This window comes from Mycteria americana, chromosome 5 (genome assembly GCF_035582795.1).
Source record: "Mycteria americana isolate JAX WOST 10 ecotype Jacksonville Zoo and Gardens chromosome 5, USCA_MyAme_1.0, whole genome shotgun sequence".
NCBI lineage: Eukaryota > Metazoa > Chordata > Aves > Ciconiiformes > Ciconiidae > Mycteria > Mycteria americana.
Genome location: NC_134369.1, coordinates 31,678,823 through 31,700,528, shown reverse-complemented (window position 1 = coordinate 31,700,528; position 21,706 = coordinate 31,678,823). Strand labels below are relative to the sequence as shown.

The window sequence follows — 21,706 nt, the reverse complement described above, 5'->3', positions numbered from 1 at the left end:
ACTTCTGTGCAGAGCTCTGCTAAAGGGGAGCAGGTCCAGAAGAGACCTACACAAACCTGCAGGTCCATAACAGACCCGTGCACACACACATCCACAGGACAGGCTGGGTGCATTAAGAGTCAAGCTTTTGGGAAATATTAGACTTAAAAATTGCATTCAGCCTGGTTGCTGGGTACCTGTGCAGTCAGTCAAATGCTCCCGCAGCATAGCTGACTAGACTAGCTAGGGTGCGTGAGTGAAGTTCCTGCACAGTAAGCCGCCTTGCTGGGGAGGCAGCTCTGTTCACAGGCTGGGTGCCACAGAGCTGGCACAGAAACGTGTCAGCAGCACGAGTGTTAGTTAAGCCTGAGTCTCAGTAGGGCATAGCAATGTGTCTGTCAGGACCGGAGCTAAGTGCGTACCTCTGCCTCCAGCAGCAGAGTGTCATGCAGCATGCCACAGCTGCCTGGCAGGTGCACAGTCACGTGTGCAGAACTGAGGAGCACACCACGGTAGGAAACTACAAGGTCCTTCGTTAAAAAAAAAAAAAAAAAAAAAAAAAAAGAAAAGTGATTATCTAAAGATAGCACAAACACAGCGGAAGACAGTGCATGAGACAGAAAGGAGCAATAACTTTGGTCTTCATGAGAGCTGAGGTGATCTGCAGGAATCCTCATGCTGGATAGAAACCTACATGGTAAAAAGCAGAGGTGAGTATCATTTATCACCCAAAGGACACTTTCTGAGGTCCTACACGTGAAGGAAGGGTCATACACATTCTGCCAACTCATCTCTGGGCTTCTTTCTCATTTTTCCTTTAGATAAAGAAAACCAAGATCTTTCTATATATGACAAAGGCTCCACCTTCCCCTGCCTTCATGGAGGCTGTGTCAGCCACCTACAAATCTGTGAATTCATCAGTGATTGCCCTGCCAAAGAACAGGAGGGAGTGAGGTGTGGTGAGTATGTGGCCTGACACTTTGTGGGAACCTTCATCCCATTAGAAGAAATAGTTTAGAATGAAAAATAAGTTAAACTGATTCCCTCTCTAGATTAATTCAGTATTTTGCCTCCTGAATTAATTTAGCCTGTTTACATTAATGGGATACTAAGATTCTCTTTGAAAATTCACGCTATATAGGATAAAATGGATTTGGGTTGTTTGGTTTGGTTTTTTAAATATTACAGTAAGGAGCTCAATGACCTGCCTTTCATAGTTACTGCTACTTCAGAGAAAGGCAAAACCTTATTTACATGTCTGCAGCTGGGTGAGAAATTCTTTCTGGACCCAAGGTCTGAACCTACCTTCAGTGGAAGGTGCTGATCATCTTTCTAGTACCAGCCACCAACATGGTCATAAATCTGTCCCTCCAAGATCCCAGTGCAGAGCTCATCTTGCACATCAGGACAGAGAAATCCCCTGACTCCGTACGTGTCGTGCTAAGAGGCATCATTTAGCTTTGTTGCAAGTACAGTGGCAGAGATCTAAAATAATCTGTTGATTGGCCTTCCTTTAAGTGGACACGGAAAACTTCGTGATGCCTGCAATTTCATATACAGCAAGGACTTTAGAAACATATGGTGGTGATTTAACCGTTCTTTAGATTGTGGGAGCTGCAGTTTTGCACAGTATCTAGAGCAGGACAGGACCGCAAAGTCTCAAATATCTCCAGAAGCAAAGTGTTGGCTTTCTGATTGTGACTCTGGAAATAAACAAATGAGACCTATTAATATTTTGACATTGAAAAACTGTAGCATAGGTTGGGTAGCATAGACAACCACAATTAGTTTTGACTTTTGCTGTAGTTTGTGTTCTTCCGTAATCAAGTTTCTGCTGTTTTCCTGTTTTTTCTTATTCTCCGTTGTAGACAGTCTCCCAGAGGGCTCACATTGCTCTTTTGAAGAGGGTCCGTGTGGCTGGACACTGAATGAAACTGCAGCATCTCCTTGGTCTATTCGGGGCTTTGAAATGATTCAAGATGACTCATTTGTAGGGTCTACCTTGCAAGCCACTGGTGGTAGGTTCCTCATAGTTCTCTCTCACTCTCTCTGTGTATATGTGTGTGTGTATATATATATACAATAGCCTTGAACTTAGTTTTTTTTAAATTGGTTTAAAATTTTTGGCATCATTGCCAAATCAACTTTAGCACCAGTATTATCTATAACAACTTTAAATGTAGTTAAAATTACCTTTTGAACATGATTCAAAACTTTATATGAAACAAGTTCTGCAACAAAGTTCACACGAAACTATCGGAGACTAGGATTCTCCGTCACCTTAAAAAAATGATATCATGAATTCTCTTTTCTCTATATATACTTCTTCCCTCCTTCTTCCTCTTATGAGCTATGCAATTGCAGAGTACTTCAGCAGCAACACGACAGCTGCTGCATCACAAAGTAAAAATTGCCCAGCAGAACTAGGAAGCTTGTAGAAACAAATCTTTTGGAGACCCTTGCCAGACTCTGCCAGTGGGTTAGGAAGAGCATCACATGTATGCATATCCCAAGACCAAGTGATCATACACATTCTGTGCCATAGAATACCACAATAAAAAAAGTGTCAGATAATCCCCAGAACTGTCAGCTTGGTAAACAAGAAGGAGGGAGGCCCGACCCTCACATGTTCAGGCTGAAAGTCAGAAGTGTTAGCACAGATGAGTCGTGTCTCGCAGTTCCCTGTCAAAATGAAGGGTGTCCATATGAGTGTCCTGTTTGTCTCCTGAGAGCTTGTATAAACTGTCCCTGGGAACAAAGACTGCAAATAAGCTCTTCCAGTCCAGTGTATGTCTCAGGAAGAGTCATTGATGCTAATGGTGTAAGAATTAGGGCTTAGATTAGATTGGTGTGAGCCCCTGTATGGGAAGATACTTGAGTGGTGTCTGAGGTTTATGCACTCACATTCCAGGAAAGCGTTTGGGATGTTGACTTTTGTGCTGCTGAAGTCTACCAGAGTGCCTGTTATATCCTCGCTAATAGATTTGCTCTCAAGGCATGCTTGTTATCTTACTTATACTGTGCTTCAACACAATGATGTCAAATTATTTCAAGGGAGTATAAAAAAAGGCAAAACATCATCTTTTCTTTTCTGATTCACTTTTCTGTTCACAGGACGCTTCCTCTACCTGCGAGCAGACAGCAATCAGACGAGCGGTATGGCCAAGGCTTCCAGTACCAGCTTGCCAGCCAGGATTGCCACTGAAGACTACCAGGTATATCGCTCTGTCTTAGCACCTTTGTGGAGTTAATCATCAGGCTGTAGGCACTGTTTGAACAATTAGCCCATTCTCCTGTGCCTCTGCACCCTCTACAAAACACTGGAAAGCAGAAGAGTTGGCTATACCGCCTAGCTAGCTACTTTTTGAAAACTGGAAAGGAGACATGAGGTGCATCCCCAGTAAGTGAAAGCAGGAGCCCCAAATCACCTCCTCAGTATGGAAAACTTCCCAGCCTAACTGTACTGACTAATTCCTCTGAAGGGTACCCAGCATCTGAATTGTATGGGGTGGCCTTGGTTTGTAGGAAAGGGAGCTGGCTGTCTGGGCTGTTGAGCCATTCAATATACCTGCTGCTGAGACTTCTCTTCATAAATTCTGCAATACATTCGTAGGAGTTAATAAACTTGACAGTTTCACTGAGAACAGGAGTGTGAAGTTAGCAGGCATTAGATTTTCCAGGAGCAGATGAAGATAATAAACTTCTGTTCACATTCTTCAGGAATTTCAAAAGGTAAGGGCAACCTGGCATGGATGAAATCACATAACCTGCCTTCAGCCCAAATCTCTACAGAGAATAAGGGGAGTTCCGAGATGCTGGAATTTAAAAATATTAAATAACATTGTACTCATAACACTTAGGAAAATTAAGCTGTAAGTTTGAGCTGGAGTCCAGCCCTGCTAGGGGAAACCAGAAAGCTTTGATGCCTCCTAATTAGAGCTGGCAAAAGAAATATAGTGCAGGTGCCAAAAATGTAACTTCAGATTTATATTTATTTATAAATCCAGGTCAAGTTTGTTGGATAGTTCCAACAAAATAAAATGTACTTGGAGCTAGGTTCACAAAACCAGGAGGAGGAGAAGCAGTAACTGTTGGTTATGGTGACAGGTCACAGGAGATCTGGACCCATTCTGTCCTCCACTGGCGAGGATTTGAACCCCCATTTCAGGAGCAAGGAACTTCCTGCGGTTGTTCTTTGCAGCACAAGTGCGTGTGTGCTCCCTTTTCTGCTGGTGCTGGTGCTCTGTGTAATCTAAAGAGCAGTTGAGTGCTCAAAGCAGTGGTGGAAATAGCAGTTCTCTCTTGCTCTGTGGCAAAGTGGAAGTGGTTGCCCCAGAGCAAGAGGAACGAGTGCTGTTTCAAAATATTCTTTGGCTTGGTGATCAGGTTGCTCACTTGTCATATGGGTGCTATGGTCCAGATGGTGCCTGTGACTTGGAGCAAGTATATGGTTTGAGGTTTCCTGCCTCTAGAGACAGCCTAATTCCTCGTTTCGAGGGCATTTGGGGCAGGGTAGCTGTCCCCTCGGAGTGTTTTTGTGCCCTATTATAGTGCCTGGGTATAGATTAAGCTGTATCAGTGCAACACATTAACCTGGGTGGTTACAATGGGAATCCTTAAAAGATTTAAACTGTGGTTCAAACCCTTTCACAGGAATCTTTAAGCTGGTGAGAACACTGAAGAGGAACGTGGTTAGGATTGTTTTTCTGCAATAACCTAACTCTAGTGGAAGCATTTAATGATAAAGCATTTCTTGAGTTTAAACCTGTGTTCCTCTGCTTTACTGCTTTTTGCTCCTGAAGGAGATAACAAGGAAACCAGTGCGCTCTCACCCAGATGTGTCTGAGGCCATGGATGTTGTCGTTAGTGGTTGGAGAACAGCTGCCTAACAGGAGTGTCAGTCAGGGCCTCAACCAAGAAAATGCTGTGCTAGGAACAGTGATGAGTCGTACACAAGCAATGGGGACCTTAGTGGTGTGCGTGATTAAACGATTTGACCCAGGATCAAAGGTTTGGTGTCTCAAATCCCCAGGGAGGGGGGTAAGTGAGTATCTTTCCCTTTTTATCCCGGGATATCATTCTTTTTCTCTTCTTCCTCTATTACAGATCCAATTCTCAGTGCATGTTTTTGGCAGCTACAATGGTACCGTCTCCTTCTCTGTCAGGGAAGAGATAAAGGGAGCTGCAATCACCTTGCCAATGTGGGAAAGAGTAGGGAGCTGGAGTGACCACTGGTTTCTCATCACCTTACCAATGCCAGTGCTTCAGAACCGGTAAGAGCTCTACCGGCAGCATCCAGGGTTATCTCTAGAGATTTAGTAAACTGTTACTGTCTTTGTTGTGAAGCATCGCTTTCATTCTTGCCTGCTTCCAGGGCCGTTTCTACTGAAAAAATTACAGGAGTACTGCAGTTCTGCTTGCTGAGGAAGTATTCTGTCATACGTGCGTATCTTCATACACATACACAGCTTAGCTCAGCACAAGCCCATACTGTGTGTCTGCACTTACAAGCAGCCTCAAACAGTGCTTAGGTGTTGGGAATAGCAAGCGTCTGTACTAGAAACACTTCAGCAACCTGAGAAAGCCAGTATACTCACAGTGGCAAAGTGCTCCCAGCAGGGCAACAGCTATATTACTGTAGCTGCACTTTGTACTCCCACAGTATAAACAGCCATGTGAGTCAAATGAGTGGTAAAACCACAGTTTAGCCAATACAACTGTCTAGTCTAGGATCTATGTCAGTGCAGCCTAGGCAATTGGAGATCATTCATTGCCACATCACTGATGCAACAATCTCAGGAAAAGACTGTTGCCCAAATCAGCCTTGCAATAAAGTTTTCACAGTTTTAGATGTGAAAATACAGCATGACATTGGTTTTCAAATGAAGTCAAATATTGAAGATTCAAAGAATTTCAGCCCAATCTGTTTTTAATCAGGTATTTCTCCTCCCTCATCCAGTGTCATTCAGTCTCACGCCATGTAGCTGGTGTTGGCAGCTGGCTATTTTGCATGACACAAATGATTTTTAAATTGCTCCAATCTGGCTTTTTGCATCTTCCTCAGGAAGGTCTGTTTCACATGACACTTAAGACAAAAAAAATCTCAAAGTCTATACAGTGAATATTGTAAATGGAAAAATATCTACCTAACATTGGCAATAGATAATGTCTCAAAACTTCATGGATTAGAAGGTGTGAGGGGATTCCTTTTAACTTCAAATATTCTCTGCATCTTTGTGTAAAAGGCTAAGGGATTTGGGTTTGGAAGTGATGGCAAGTCAGACCCAAGCAGCAGTAAAACTCAGAGAGAGAGAGAATGTTGTTCCACCCTCCTTCTAGTTTAATTTCATGATTACTTTTGGTCTCAGCATTATCATGTGTTCACCATACACACCTTTGCCATGAATTATTCCTTTAGGATAGGATAGGTCTGCATGCTGGCAGTGTATTTAATATTCTTGTCTGACACAGTCTGGAGCCCTGTGGATTAGCATCTGTTTAGTTCTGCGTATGTAAAGTATGACCAGTGAATTTGTCCAGAATAGGTCTTTTCCCCAGGCACTTTCATGAGAACCTAACCACAGCAGAGTCCTAGGAGCTCTTGAGAAGTATTTAAGACCTTCCGCCTCCTCTGATATACGGTCCCTTATGCTTGTCCCCTGAAGCCTCCGCTTTCTCCATCAGCCCTCAGTTCTGAAGGGAAATGGATCTTCTGTGGCAGGAGGGAACGGACAGCAAGAGGCTTTAGGGAGCACTAGCTCTGCTCAGCACTGCATGAAAAAAATTGACATTCAAATACTGTAGTGTTTGAGAGAGTTGAGCACAGACAAAATGAAAGAAGTAGGTAGGTCATGCATGCACGTATTATGACAGTCTCTTTCAAGAAGTTCTGTCTTGTTTCACTTCATGTAACCTTTTTATACGCCATTTTCAGACAAATTTAAAACTGACGTGGCAGAATAGTGACAATCACTGTGGGTGCGGCTGGAACTGTTCAATCTAGCAAGCAGACCTGTGCTACCCAAGCTAGCCCAGTGACTGACAGCAGTAATAAGTTTGCCATTTGTTGCGCTGATCTATAACAGAAACAGAAGATGCGCGCGCTTTGCTGGAAGGTGTTGCAGCTATTTGCCCCAAGTGAGAAAACCCTGGTCTTTGTGCTCCCAGGACACTTAGGCTCCATCCTAGGCCTCTTGTCTTGTTCCTTCCATGCTCTGCTCCTTCTGTCCCATCTCACCTGCTTCTGTGAGCACTCAGTGCCTTTCTTCCTTGCTTTCGTATACTTGGTCTCTCTTTCTTCTCCTTCAAGCTCCAATTTGTGAACCCATTTTATCTGTCTCATGCTTCCAGTCGTAATTTCTCTCTCTGAACTCCTCCCTGCTTCTTGTTTCCACCTCTCTTCCAGCAGGTGCCTATGTCTCTCTGGGTCAGGTTTTTTTAATTAAGTCTGACTCCCTTCCCTGTGCTTGCATTCTCTTCTCCTCCTCGTTATCTCTTGTGTGCTTTTATTTCGATGATCCCAGGCCTACAGTAAAGGTTTATTCCCAGTCTTCCTGTTTGACTGGCTGTTTGTTTCTCTCTGTAGATCTCAGGCCCAAACCCCCCACACACCAAGTCCAAACTCCCCTCCTGTAAAGTTCCCAGGGAGCTCCCCGGCCTCTCCAAGATGCCACCTTGTTCACTCTGGATTCAGTTTAGGCAGCTTCTTTCTCCTGTTTGGCCAGGATCAGCAAAAGAAAGAAGGGCTGGCAAAGAAAAAGCGTATTCATTAATTTGGAAGGGCAGTTCTCACTTCGTGTAGCTGAAGCAGGACCTGACGCAGTTAATAACAGCACTGCCATGGAGAGTACCATTTAACGCCAGACTTGAAGATACCCAGGGAAGAGGAGACTGCAGGATTAAAAAAATTCTACCAGGCATGGAAGTGTCAGGGATTTTAAATTTTCAAGGACGTTTTACTAAAATGTGAATAGATTCTCACTCAAATGGAAAAAAAGCTCATCCCCACCATGTGACTCTCTTCCTCACAAATTTCAGATCCCACTTCCAATACCTGGTAGCACAGAGCACCTAAAAAGTTGTCAGCGTTTTCAAGCATGGTCAAAATGATGAATCCCTGCATTGCCTCATCCTCAACACTGGCAAAACATTCTGACTGCTAGGCAGGTCATACCAAATCACCCAAAATAGAAAAGTTTGGCCTAAATTGGTTTAAGGTTGGTGAAGTTGCAAACAATTGTAAACAGAGGCTTAAGGTTGGCAAAGTTGCAAACAATTGTAAAGAGAGGCATATGGTGAACATTGCTGTACAGTCTTAGTACAGTTTGGTATAAACCTCCATGAATGACTTTTCTGTATATTCATGGATGCTGGCAGCTTTCCTCAGTAATGCAAACTCCAGTAATGCTGTGCTTAGGGAATTGTTTAGTGCAGAGTTTGGGCTGGCATGCCATTTTCCTGTATCCTGAATCTTCAGGAAACTCCTGTCCTTCTCTTGCTGTCCCCGAGAAAGTATGAAAAGGCTGTATTTGTCCCTGGTTCCTTGAAGGGATGATAGCCAGTAGCAAAGTGGGTGGGAGGGGACAGATCATGCAAGGAGAAGGGGTAGGCATGAATTGCAACACAGACAGTTGTTGTAGCAGGACATGAATGGCTTGATGGGGCCAGAAGGAGAGAAGCCTTAGCGGACAGGAGGAGGAGGCCATGGAGGAGGTATATAAGTAGTTTTTAACAACAGCTTCCTCCAATGAATTTATTTCTTAGGATAGAAGGAAGACAAACTACACAGTTTGCTGATCAGCCTCCCAGTTGGGCACTAGCTACTTGGAAAACTGCTTCTGGTGGTCAGCTGGCAAATTCACTCACTTGGTTCACACACACAGGGAAGAAGGGTGCTATCAGAAGAAAATCAGGCAGGCAGAAGACCAGACATCAGAGAGCTGAAGGGTGTAATATGCTGGAGTCAGCAAAATATGCTCAATGAGCAGGAACACTGGAAACCCCTCTGGCTAACACAGCACAGAGTTCAAAAGGCAAATTCCTCCCCTTTTTCTGAAGTTGTGAGGAAAGGGAGGCGTACAGAGCACAGAGCTTATGAGATGTCTATTCTCACATACTGAAGGAGGAGGGTCATTCCCCAGGCTCCCACTTGTACTCGGCTGGAGCAGTAAATCTACCTTGTAGTGCAGTGCTGTGGACCCTCTCCTGCTCTTACTCCATGGACCAGATGCAGTAGATTGACCTGACCAAGGGTACACTGCAACGTGGACGTCTTAAGTAAGGGGTAGGCTGTGGTGCTGTATCTATGGCTATGGGTCCTAGAAGTGCCCTAGTCCTGGACTCAGGGTGCTGTGACTTTCTCTTCCATCAAATGGCTGGGGAAATTAGTGTCTTGTATCAGTGGACTTAAATACAAGGTCTGAAAATGTGAAAGTACTGCTAAATCTTCTGTAGGAAGGGGATCTAACGGCACATTCCCCTGCTAACCCCAGAGCTAAGAGAGTGGTCACTCAAGGGACCCTTGATTTGCATTTGCTGCACCAACGCTTACTTCCAGAGTGCTCAGATCCTGTAGGTGTGAATGCTTTCATGTAAGCACAAGAGGCCGTTCCTGAGTTGGGGTAAAAACAGCTTATCCCTAAAGATTTTGATACAGCTATGCAACATCATATTAACTGTGGATATGGACCAACATTTGGCTGGTGGGTGGAATACGCACACATACTTTATTGCCACTAATTTGGGACAAGCGTGTTCCTAGGCTGAATGATTAATGTGTTAGGCAGGTCAGTGCTTGATCTCTCATAAATCATCATTGAGCTTCACCAGTGACAGCAGTGGAGGTCCTCTCTTTATGCTTTTAATAAGCTCTAAATGGACTGGACATCAGGCATCTGTTTATTTCTGAAATTTAATGAAAACCAATTCAGTCCTATCCATTAGAAGGAGATCCTTCAGCCCATTTTCTTTCCTCCCTGTGAATTCAGGACATGGCAATGCACATGGGATATGACAGACCTCCTAGATAAGCAGCTAACACCTGGTCATGGTAAAAAAAGATGAGCCGGGCCAGAAAGCGAACACTTCAGGGAATTATGGCTGAAATTTAAAATTCCCTGACCTTCAGCTGAAATAAACTCGTGTCACCTTGTTGAGTTACACTGGCTGAGGATCAGGCCCAAGGTTCCTGTCTATTTGGATATTGTTGTTCTGTTCAGTTTTTATTCTGGCTATCTCTTTGGGGATGGAAAGGAGGAGATTATTTTTTCCCTTCCCTTTTGCACACGTCTAACTCTCTTACCGCTTATAGCAATTGAATAAGGATGATTGTGTATAAATATTAGTGAGGGACAGCAGCTTGTGTTTCTACATGTGTGTGCAGATAGCAGGGGAAGTAGTGCTCTCATTCTTGTTCCTCAGTGAAATGTGGCATTATATGAATGCTGTTGGTCCTTACTGACTGTTGATGCATGGATAAGACTTCTAGCAAGCCCTTTTGGCTGCTCAGCTGGGCTTGTCTGGAGGAAACATTCTAAATAGTGATGATTGTGATTCAATGATAAAGGAACATTGTCTTTTTAGGGGTTTTTCCCCTCCCTGCCCCTTTGTCTGTCTTCTCTAAAACTTCTGTCTTATTGCAAAGGTTTCAGCTGCAACTCCTGGCAACCTGGGGCTGGAATTCCCAAGCTGACATTGCTATCGACAATATTACATTTGGACTGGACTGCTTCACTGACGGTGAGCCACAAATGTTGCAGAATCCCTTAAAGAATTTGAGTAGCATAATCAGCATCCCACAGATCCAAGACACACACGGTCTGTTCCCCCCACAGAGTGCACATGGATCATTTATGTTAGCTTTTACAGCACAATGCCATTTTATCTCAGACCTACTGAAGATTGCTAGTAGAGACAATTTTACAGGGTGTCGGGATCTCCTAGTGCTCTTTTTTTTTTTTTTCTCTAATCTGGGATATCCTGTATCACATAGTTGAGACCTGTCTGTGTGTCTTGGCAAGAAGCACTGGACTTATTCCTTAGCCCCTAAATGGAAGGATTACATCACACTGTTCTTCAGCAGTCCCTGCTGACCTATGCACCCTGGCAATTGATAGCTGAAGGGAATTTGTGGAAATCAAAGGAGAAAGTCACCGTATTTTAGTGGAGGAAAGGAAGAAAATGAAGGAATAAAGTGACGCTCTGACAGTAAAGTTTAGATTATTGCAACAAGTTTGTTTTACCCTGCAAGGAGGTACATCAGTTGCCACTGCCAGATACATAACAGATATGCTTTCCTTTGCTTCATTACTGCAAACGTGCCTGACATCGATGTGTTCCACTGAAAAATGGAGCCAGTGCTACCCTCTGAAGCATGTTAGCAAGAGTTGGATTTTCTCAGCAGAAATGTGGGAAGAGGTTGGATACTTAAACCACTTGCAAATATTAGAAACTGCCTTCTTTTTGTCCATGGAGAAATGCCCTCTATGCTCTGTTATAAAGGAACTGGAGAACGTGCAGCATTTGAATTGTGACTTGCAGACAAAATGTGCATCAGTGGTCCTGTGCCACTCTTTATGTGTCACCACACCCAGTATGTCAGCATTTAGGGTAATAACGTGTCCCTGCAGAGGCTAGCTGCAGCCTAACATAACACGTGGGAAGGCTTATGTCAAAACAATGTGTTAAAAGTTCATCGGCAAAAGCCCCTTTTCCCTCCCACCTTTGTCTGATTCAGTCTCCTGTTCTCTGTCCCTTTGTTCTGTGGGCACCGAAACTTCCCTTCTATAAAATGCTGAGCATGCACTTTTCATTTGAAATTAAGAGGAAGATATGTTGCTTGACGGTAATGTCATTTGTTCACTCCAACACTCCTGGCTCCCAAACACTTTGGGACCTCCATGCTAATACTTCATTTTGAAATCTTTTGAAGAAACTGAAGGGAGTGATTCCAGATGCCCTTGTGCCAGCTAATGTGCACCCAACTGCTGGAGTTTACTGCCCTCCCGAGAGCACATACAGCCTCCAGTCTACCCGCAGACATTTTGCTGGCTCAGGTGTAGGGCTGTATCCTTTGGCAAATAAGTGGGGCTTAAACGCCACTGCAGCGATATTATCAGAGCTTGTCCATTAGATCACCCAAGTTACTCCTCATTTTCAATTAGTATAAATCGCACTGATGTCCAGGAGCAGCTGCCACTTACCCCATCTGAAGGTGTGACCCAGAGATGTGTGACTCATGCAGAAGAAAGACATCACAGAGGAAACATATTTCTCGGAAACCTTGCACTTGCCACAGTTCCTTGAATCCTCTTTGCAAATTGATGTTTTCTAGCCTCTGAAAGCAACCCCCGTGTATTTGTCTTCTCATTACTTTAATTCAGTTAGGTTGCAGAGAAGCCCAGCAGCTCTGCTGTGTTTTCAGTAATGAAATTATTTCTCCCTGGCAAGGAGAGGTTTCAGATGTCAGAGATGGAGCCAATTAAGATCCAAGCAGTGAATTCTTTGCATGAGGGCAGCAGGAAGGATGTATGGCAGGAAGGAAGAATTCGCTGCTTGCTAGATTGTAAATATTATTTTCTCCATCTATTTCAATCCTGTAGTTCAATTGCTCTACAAAACCCAGTGCAGACTCTGAAAGCACTGCTTGTCTGTATGCAAGCTGGGAAAGAAGGTGAGGTTTTCCATATACCTCAAAATTGCGGAAAGATTCCGTAAGATTTAGGAGGAAAACAAGTGGGTAGTGAGAGCAGCTCATGGGACATCAGTAAGGACGAAAAAGAAACAGACCATTCTTTGGATGGCAGCTCCTCGGCAGTGACAGATGTTTTCCCTCTGAAAAAGGTGAGATGAAACCACCTTCTGGTTCATACAATCACCTTGTGTAAGATGGTGTGACAGACCAGATGACATGGGTCTCGTTTGTTGTGAGAACTTTTAGGGGACAGGTATAAAGATATTTTACCCTTTTAGTGAACTAGTGCTTTCATAGGAAGAGGTCTGAATTTTGAGTGTCTAAATATGAAAATGTGGGCTGGCATGGCAAATAGAGTACTTATTGTTGCCCTCCTCAGTGCTTATGTGGCCCCTGCTTTTACTATTAGCTTTTGGTGCTCCAAGCATTATATTGCTCCAATTCAGATCACAGGTCTGTGGTCTATCAAAGTACACTCTACTGCCCTGACCTAGGGATTACATTTCATTCTGTGCATCATTTACAATTTCCCGGAAGACTGGTTTAGAAATGGCAAGACTCTTCAAAGAGAGCTTTTGCATAACATATCTCTAGTTCTTGACTTTGGAGTCCCCAGCCCGGCAAACTCTGGTTCTGTTGACCTGCCAGGCTCATTGCTTGAGGTGAATGGTGGAGGGTGGTTCAAGCCTCATTACTGCCTCATTTCGCTGATTTAAGAAGGTGTTGACTAGAAATGCAGTAGATCAACCAAAGGGATGGGGAGGAGGGAAGCTGGTGCAGCTTCCTATTCTTTTCCCACTCCAGGACAAGCTGGAGAGGCTTCCAAGAATACTCCAACCTGCACTGGTAAGGTGAGGTCTCTGAGGAGACCATGCACACTTTGAGGATCCTGTGGGGCAACTTACTCTGATTAATCCCGGCCCCAGGACCACTATGTCTTTTTTTCATTACAGTCCCAGAGACAGAGAAGTAGGAGTGAGTTACTTTAGCTCTTTGCCTGCAGGAGATGCCCTGTCTTTTTCCTTTACACTTCCCTCTGTCCCTTTTCAGTGTGGAAATCAACAGCATTAGCTAAACCCTGGAGAAAGGAGTCCTGTGCTCTTCATATTTTTCTGATATAGGTGCACCTTAATATGAATTAAGTCTTGTTCCCTTCCATTCACTTACAGTCAACATGTTGGCTGTCAGAGGAGGACTTGCAAGCTAAAATAGACTGGAGCACCAGCCCCTGGATCTCAGGGCTACACCATGTTTGTAGAAAATGCCACCTTAGAAATTCATGTCTGACAGTGCATAAAATATCAGCCTTCTAAGAGTTAATGGCTCATGTGGACGGGGTGATGCTCAGCCTGTCTTGCAGCTCGTCTGCTGCTGAGCACGGAGGAGACAGAAGCTTTCTTCCAGTGCGTTGAGGGTTTGAGACTGTTTGGAGAAGGAGGAAAGATTGTTTGTTTGGAAACGAGGCATTGCCTTAGGATACTCAGTTGGGATGCTGCAAAAAAATCCATGCAGACACACAGCCTGACTCTCTATTTCAGAGAGTGATTTACATTCCTTTGCTCTGGCAAACATAACTAGACTTCTTGTATGTCTCTAAGTATCTGAAGCTGTTGTGACCTTTGGGATTCATAATTCAGTGCAGGCTTTGGGAGACCAAGCATCTTTTCTGGCCATGTATTGTCTTTTTCATTTGGTTTTCCTTCTTGTCTTTGGTCCAGATCATTTGTTTTGGGTTAATTTCATTTTTCACTGCCTTGACAACTCTATCCATTGAAGTTCTCTATCTCAGTATGAACAGAGTGTCTCAGTACAAAGCTCCCTTTTACTTCCATCCATCAATGTGCTTTCAGTCAGACCTGGGGGGAATATTCTCAAGAGTAAAAGCTCGGCAAGGTCTCCATGCTTCAATTAGTTATTTGGCCTTTCTGACACAGCTAACAAGGGTGTTAATTATCGCTATTTAGAGCAGTGGCTTTGCAGCAGAGATAATTGTCCAGCTGGAACTGAGTGAGTCTCTTTTGAATAGAGCATCAAACAGCTGTTAGATTCTCACAACTGGAACAAATTGAAATATTTGTAATGTTTTTCAACTAATGAAGAATGTTCAGTATTAAATTAACTGAGGGCTCATAAAATGGAAGGAAGTGTCTCCTTTTTCTTACAGAGATTTTTCCAATCAAAGATCTGCGTAAAAATGGATAATTTAACTATTGAAACAGGATGCTTGCAGATTATAAGACACGGGTTCAGTTATTACTTTTTCCTGTTGTAAGGCAGCTTTGGTTGTGTGGTGTTCTCAATGCATTTAGATGCTTTGGATCAGCAATTGCTTTGAAGTCCCTCCTCTCTGAGGAAGAGCTGATTTTTAAAGGCCTGTTTCACTGGTCAGAAACGTAGTGTTTTGCTCTGTGTTTTTCAAAAAGGTTTGTCCAAAGATTTATGGCTTGTGTCAAGGGTATGCTGCTGTTTCTTAACTGTGTATGTTAGTGAGACATGTAATTTTATTTAGTATTTTATTCTCTAAGCAAGGTCTGAGGTGCTCAAAGTTGGTTGCTGAGAGGGGAGCTATCTGTTAAGCTGGTTTACTTACCATGACGCCGTTCAGAACCAAAGATGATAATTTTTGCTATCACTCTCCTTTACTCCTCCATTTGTTTGCCTGTCCAGAACTGTCACCTGCCCCTTTGATCAGCAGAGCATCAATACCTGGTATCTGTTCTCCCACACTACGCTTTTCCTAAAGTCTCTTGTAATCACAGCCAGTGCAGTTTGCTGGCCAAGGAGCTTATCCTGCAGGTGAGCCTGCATGGGATAACATGGAGAGTTTGTGTTCATGTGAAGACTCACTGATTTCAGCACAGATACAAGTATCTAACCCAAGACATGGGCCAAAAAGAATAATAAAAAATTATTATTGTTTAAAACACCTTTTCTGCCCAAGGCATTATTTACTTATTTTAACCAAAGGAGTGTACTTAGTTCATTCATGTGATCTTTAAATTGTTCATCTCTCTTTTCTACCATCCCCCCATCTCTCATCCATTCTACAAACTATTACAGGAAGACAACCAAGTCATTTTGGTGGGAAGCGCCAGTACCCACGGGAGATTAGTATCCTGGATGAGCATCTTCTGAACCCCCTGGAAGAGCCCTCCCTCCCAGGTACATGATTCAGTACTGAAAACCTGTCTCTTGGCTATAAAAGGTGGCTCCCTTCCCATCTCCTGTGTGTGATCTGCCCACCCTGTAGCAACAGGGCAGCTAAACGTAATCCATCCCAAAGATGTCGAGACCATGTCAGGTAGTCTCTGTTTGGCTATAGCGCAGCAGTTTGCTGGGGCCCAACTCACCAGCCCTTAAATAGCAGGACCTCTTTAAAGAAAAGCAGAATCTTTACGTAAAGAAGCTTTAAGTAAAAGCAGAAGCTGGATAACTCAAATTTGGAGTGCACAAAAGCGAGCTCAGGAGTGAAAGCTATAGACCAGTACAGAAACCTGGGGATAGAAAGAGATTTACTGGGACTTGGTGAGCAGTGAAGCTGAACCTAATGAGTGGAGATTAGGGGTGTAAAGATGAAGATCCAGAGAGGGGAAGTTAGTGAGGATCTGGAAATCCACTGAGGAGAGAAACTGGATAAACAACTAGGAGAACAGGGGACGCTGGGGACCAGTTTACTGATAGCAGTAGAGATTGTCACATTTCAGGTGGACAGAGACTTCAGGAGGTCGTGCAGTCACGCACAGGTATTTGCTGGCAGCAAAGCAGTCTCAAGCACAACCTCCCCTCCTCAGGCCCTGCTTTAGACAGCTCTGCTCACCCACACAGTTGTTACCTGTCCCCCAGAGTGGCAATCTGTACCGCTGTCAGTTCCTGTTAGCTCAAGGGACAGAGATTTCTGTAATGTAGCTAACACTCCTACCCCAATGATCCATCTGCGTGTTTGCAGGATGACATCAGTTGGGGATAGTTTTGCTTGCCTTTTCCGTTAAACAAGATTAGAATTTTTCTCTTAAAGGTTTGTAATTTTTACTGCTATTTTCATCATTCAGCTTTTAAACAGTTCTACTTTTGACTCTGGCCCTTGTGCATGCACTGCATCATACAGTTTTTAGATACATTATCGAATAGTTTTATTCTTAGGCCTCATCTCATTCACTGGACAAGTGGATAAGTTTGGATCTTGGACAAGGGGTGTGAAATGGAGGAGATGGTTATCTGCTGCATTGTTGTAGAAGCAAAAGAATAATGCTTAATGAGAGCCAGGAAAAAATTTGCTTGGAGGAAAAGGGCCCCTGCTGAAAGTAGCAAGAGGCTGTCCTCCCGACTGTTGCTGCTGCCACAGGGCTCTTGCGCAAGCCTGAGACAAGTCACTTAAAACTTTCACCACCTTTCATAGATGGTCGCTAGTTGTAATAATATCTCTTTGATTCATACTGGCACTGAGAAGAGAAATTTGATAATGTCTGTGGTACACTTGGATAAACCCCCTCTCAGAAGTCTGTCCCCCCCACCCCCCACCCCCACCCTTGATGGGGTTTATCTGTGGTCCATGATTTATTAAATAGTGTGCAGGAAATAAGGTGAGAGGGGAAAAAAGCAAACAGTGACTATATACAGAGCAGTAGTTGTGCTATGACTAGAATAAAGTTGGGATAATGTAAGTACTCTGTGATCATATAATTAAGGGTGGTATCTTACTGGATTGTATTACAAAGGAGCTGCATTAAAGTTGAACAGATAAATTTAACTTCAGCATGTACTGGCTTTCAAGTCCTCAATATTGTAAATGCAAGTTTAAGCATTTTTTTGTATGATTATAATGATAAGCATGTGATCAAATAGACGTATAGAGTTTTAAAGCCCTGTAGATAGCATATACTGCTACAACGTGGTCTTTCTCTTGATCATCTGTTTTTTATATAAAAATCATTAATGTTCTTTGTGAATAATAATAATGTGAATTTTGTTATTGAAGGATTGTTAAGGAAAGTATCAGCAGGAACAGCTGTTTCAATGACACTTGCCCTTTGGTTATATGGTTCCGTGAGCTATTGCACATGTCTGAGAAATAAAGGGAAGCTCAGATCTGCCCCAACTCTTGCTGTTTTGGTCACAGGGGACACATCTGTTGTTCTCTGGTGGTTCACAACATGTGGTGCCAGTGGTCCACATGGGCCAACTCAAGCTCAGTGCGACAGTGCCTATAAGAACAGCAATGTGTCGGTGACTGTGGAGAAAGAGGGCAGGCTGCGGGGAGTGCAAGTCTGGAGAGTGCCAGCCACAAACCGATACAGGTGAGTATCAGTCTGTGCTGGAGAGGCAGCCACGTTTAACTACTTTTTGTTTGTGGAGTTTCGGCAAGCATAAGTGTGGGACCATCTGTACTGAGTGGGTGGAGGGGGCAGTGAAGTAAGAGAGACATGGGAGTGCTTAGCTGTAGGGATCTGGGTCTGAGCTACTGCGAAGCATGCAAGGGGGGATTGGTGACTTCGAAGAGATCAGAACAGGAGTGGCTGTGGGCATGCGATCAAGTGGAAGTGCTGCCATCATTTCAGTCCCAAAGCCTTGGTCTTCTAGATTTGGCTACGCCAGCTCATGCTATTTGCTTCTGAAGTCTCCGTCTCCAGCGCTCTGGTGTAGAGTTGGTCTATCCTCTTGAGCAGCCTCGGCTGCATGGGTCTCGGACAGAGAATATTCATGAGATGCTGCAGCAGGGGAGCCTGTTCTGGAGCAATGCCTGTTTGGGTTTGCAGGCTGGGGAGAGCTTGCAGATGGAGCTGCTTTGGGGATGAAAAGTGTGAGATTTGCCTCTTTAACAACTTACTTTTTCTTCCAGGATTTCTGCCTATGGAGCAGCTGGAGGGAAGGGAGCCAAAAACCACAATAAGAGGTCCCACGGGGTCTTCATCTCCGCCACCTTCCAGCTGGAGAAAGATGAGCTGCTGTACATCTTAGTGGGGCAGCAGGGGGAGGATGCCTGCCCTGGGGTGAGGGCTGCACAAGCACATGTGGGCAGAGGCTTTGCAGATACGATTCAGTGAGATTCAGTGGGTGGCTTGGGGTTTGGTGATGGAAGAGAGAAACCCCAGGATCCAGCAATGAAATCCAGTCAGGAGACTGGGAAGAACCAATAAACCAAGTTAGAAAGAATCTCAAAACAAATATAAAGAACCCTGAAAAGAAAAACAATCCCAAAATGCACAAACAAATATGAAGCCCACAGGAACTTTGCTTTAAGCTTGTGGTGTTTGAAATAGGTTCTTCATCAGCTTTCTTCTGCTTATTTTAAGCAGGGAGCTAGTAGGCAAGAGTTGTGTCTCCCTCTTATTTTTCTACAGCCTAGGTTTCTTTCTGTCTGCCAGGATTTCAGATAATTTAATATTATTTATGGAAGCATCCAGCAGCGTTGTGGCTGCACTGTGTTAGATACTGTTTAAGTTTCAATACTAAGGTCTGAATCCAAAGCCTATCAAACCCGTGGGAATCTTCCCACTATCTACAGTGGCCCCTGTATTAGACATACGTAATGATAAAAAACCCACTCATGACAAGCAGAAATTGGTGACATGAATGCTTATGTATGCATCTTCTAATGCTAGACCAAATGATTTGAAAGTCCTTTTATCGCTTAGGCTCAAAAGTTGCCTCTTTTCAGCATGAATTCTTTGGTATTGTCTCTTGCTGATACCTGAGTGCATCTCTTGTCCCCTTTCAGGGCAATCCTGAAACCCAGAAGATCTGCTTGGGGGAGTCGTCTCTCATTGAAGAAGATTACAAAAAAAAAAAGGACCTGAAGGACTGGGCTGGAGGAGGTGGGGGTGGAGGAGGAGCAACCTACATCTTTAGAGTAAGTATTTCCTCTTTGCATCCTGCCTGAGCAGTGTCCGGCAGAGCAACTAGCTTTCACTGCCAATCATGGCATATGATACTCAGTTCTTAAAAAAAGGTGACGAAAAAGGAGTCTTCCTCCCCTTTCCCTCCCTCCCTCCCTTCCTCCCTATCCTTCTGTTTCTCTTTGTCTTTTTGTCTTTTTAATTTAAATTCTTTATCTCTTTCCATAACCTTGATTATACTTGTCACTGTCACTAAGCTAGCTGAACTGGTTCCTCAGTTCTTGACAGCTCAGATCTGGGAATCACACCAGGATCCCACTTTAATACTGGCAGCAGTTCTACCAAAAAAAACCCCAAAACCCCTGGTGTTCAGTTAAACAGTTATTTTTGTACACAGAAATACTGTGTAAAACATTTTTGTAGTGCAGTTAGGAAACAATCAGTAGCATTGCCCTGGCCTTGGGCCACTCTTCTTTGCGATGCTTTCATGCTTTTTGATGAGTTTATGTGAGTTCACATATCCAAGGGATGTGAAGTTTTTCTGATGTTTGATGGGGGGTTTTCCAGCAGAAGGATGGGATTTTCGAACCTTTGCTCATCGCAGCAGGAGGAGGAGGAAAATCCTACCTGAAGGCTCAGGACAGCTCCCTGGATGACGTACCCCTGGAGCAATTTGAGAACAGCACTGCAGTACCTGGAGTCAGTGGGAAGACTGGGGCAGCAGGTGAGACGCTAAAACCACACAGGGTCTGAATCAGATGGCTGAATACACAAGTTGTCCTGCAGGCATGAAGTGAGGAGCTTCTCTTTGGTCTTTTGGAGTTTTTCTGTGGCAGTAGTTGTTAGAAATATGCTGGTAGTCTATAAAGGATGTCTTCTTATATGGCGTGTCACCAGATAAAAAGAGAATGCACAGGACAGGTGGTGAGTGCTCCAGTAGAGGCTGTTCCATAGGAGGGCTCCTCTCTTCTTCGAAATGACTCAGTGAAAATGATATTTGGGGAATGGAGCCCAGTCCTCCACACTGTAACAATGGCCTTTGAAGAGAAGACTTTTTCCCTGTTACTCCCCTGAAACCCTAACAACAAGAATTACATTGTGGGAATTACACCAGAAGTGGAAGCTTATTTATAATCTTGTAACAGCTGTGCCTAGAATACATTCCTAAGAGACAAAAAAGTCCAGTGGTTCTCCACCTCCTGCTGTAATAGCCTTATAGAGGGGATGCTAGAGGGAGATGAGGAAATCCAGTTTATTTTTTGATTTGCCCGGGGAGCTCAGCATCTCACATGGCTGAAAGCCCTAACCAGTTATTCCAAAGGGGAGTGGTGGGCTCCTTATTTCCCTAATGCCATTAGAAATTGGTGCTAAGGTGCTGGTTATGCAGCACGTACCACAGGTTGTGCATTAGATTTCCACTTTCTTATTATCTATGACAACAAGGAGCTTGTCTGCATATTCTCGTATCCTTAAAAAAGAAGTTAACTTGAATGCAGGCACTTGAGAAATTAATAAGGGCCAATCTCTGTCTCTTTACAGTCTCTCTCCTACTTTCCTCTGCTTGTGCTTCCCTCACCTGTTCTTGTTTTGTTCTCTCACTCTCTGTGAAGGTGGAGGTGGTGGCTGGCAAGATGAGACTCTGCTTCCTCAGGCTGGGAAGTCCCTTCTGGAAGGTGGAGAAGGGGGTCAAGCTTGTCCACAAGCACTAGCCAAGCTCCAGTGGGCCACCTCTGGTGGCTTCGGTGGGGGAGGAGGAGCTTGTACTTCTGGCGGAGGAGGTGGAGGCTACAGAGGTAGGTCTGTTGGAGGAATAGTCATGCTGTCTGATTTTGTACCCTTCAGAGCACCTGCAGTTAAGGGCTAGAGCTCTCAGTGCAGAGGTACGTAACTGCAGAAGGTCATTCACAGATACTTCAAGCTGAATGGTATGAAGCCTGCCCCACTCTTCACCATCTTTCTTTAACTGGGGAAATCAAGGTCATAGAAGTGTTCCTAAATGATTTAGTATTTGGAAGGTGTGCTGAATCACCCCTTTGTTTGTCCCCAAGTTGCCCAGGGAAAATGTTCCATTTCTTTTTTCTGTTTAAAGCAAATATATTTTTACCTTGCTGAACTGAGAAACCTACACTGGAATAAGTCACTTCATTAGCCTTCGTGCTGGCTTGGCTGGGTCAAATGAGCGTTTATGCATCAAGGACACTAT

The 21,706-nt window shown here is 44.0% G+C and overlaps 1 protein-coding gene across 2 annotated transcripts in view; it reads left to right on the top strand.

Annotated features, from left to right (window-relative positions):
- The window catches only part of LTK (leukocyte receptor tyrosine kinase), a 97,435-nt gene that overhangs the window by 56,902 nt on the left and 18,827 nt on the right, over positions 1-21,706 (top strand). For both annotated transcript variants that reach the window (XM_075502744.1, XM_075502745.1), the window contains 11 exons: positions 801-938; positions 1,848-1,997; positions 3,094-3,194; positions 5,086-5,252; positions 10,622-10,716; positions 15,731-15,832; positions 17,787-17,964; positions 18,507-18,657; positions 19,386-19,517; positions 20,071-20,227; positions 21,114-21,296. In XM_075502744.1, the coding sequence (XP_075358859.1) occupies positions 801-938; positions 1,848-1,997; positions 3,094-3,194; positions 5,086-5,252; positions 10,622-10,716; positions 15,731-15,832; positions 17,787-17,964; positions 18,507-18,657; positions 19,386-19,517; positions 20,071-20,227; positions 21,114-21,296 (1,554 nt within the window). The remainder of the gene's footprint in view (positions 1-800; positions 939-1,847; positions 1,998-3,093; positions 3,195-5,085; positions 5,253-10,621; positions 10,717-15,730; positions 15,833-17,786; positions 17,965-18,506; positions 18,658-19,385; positions 19,518-20,070; positions 20,228-21,113; positions 21,297-21,706) is intronic.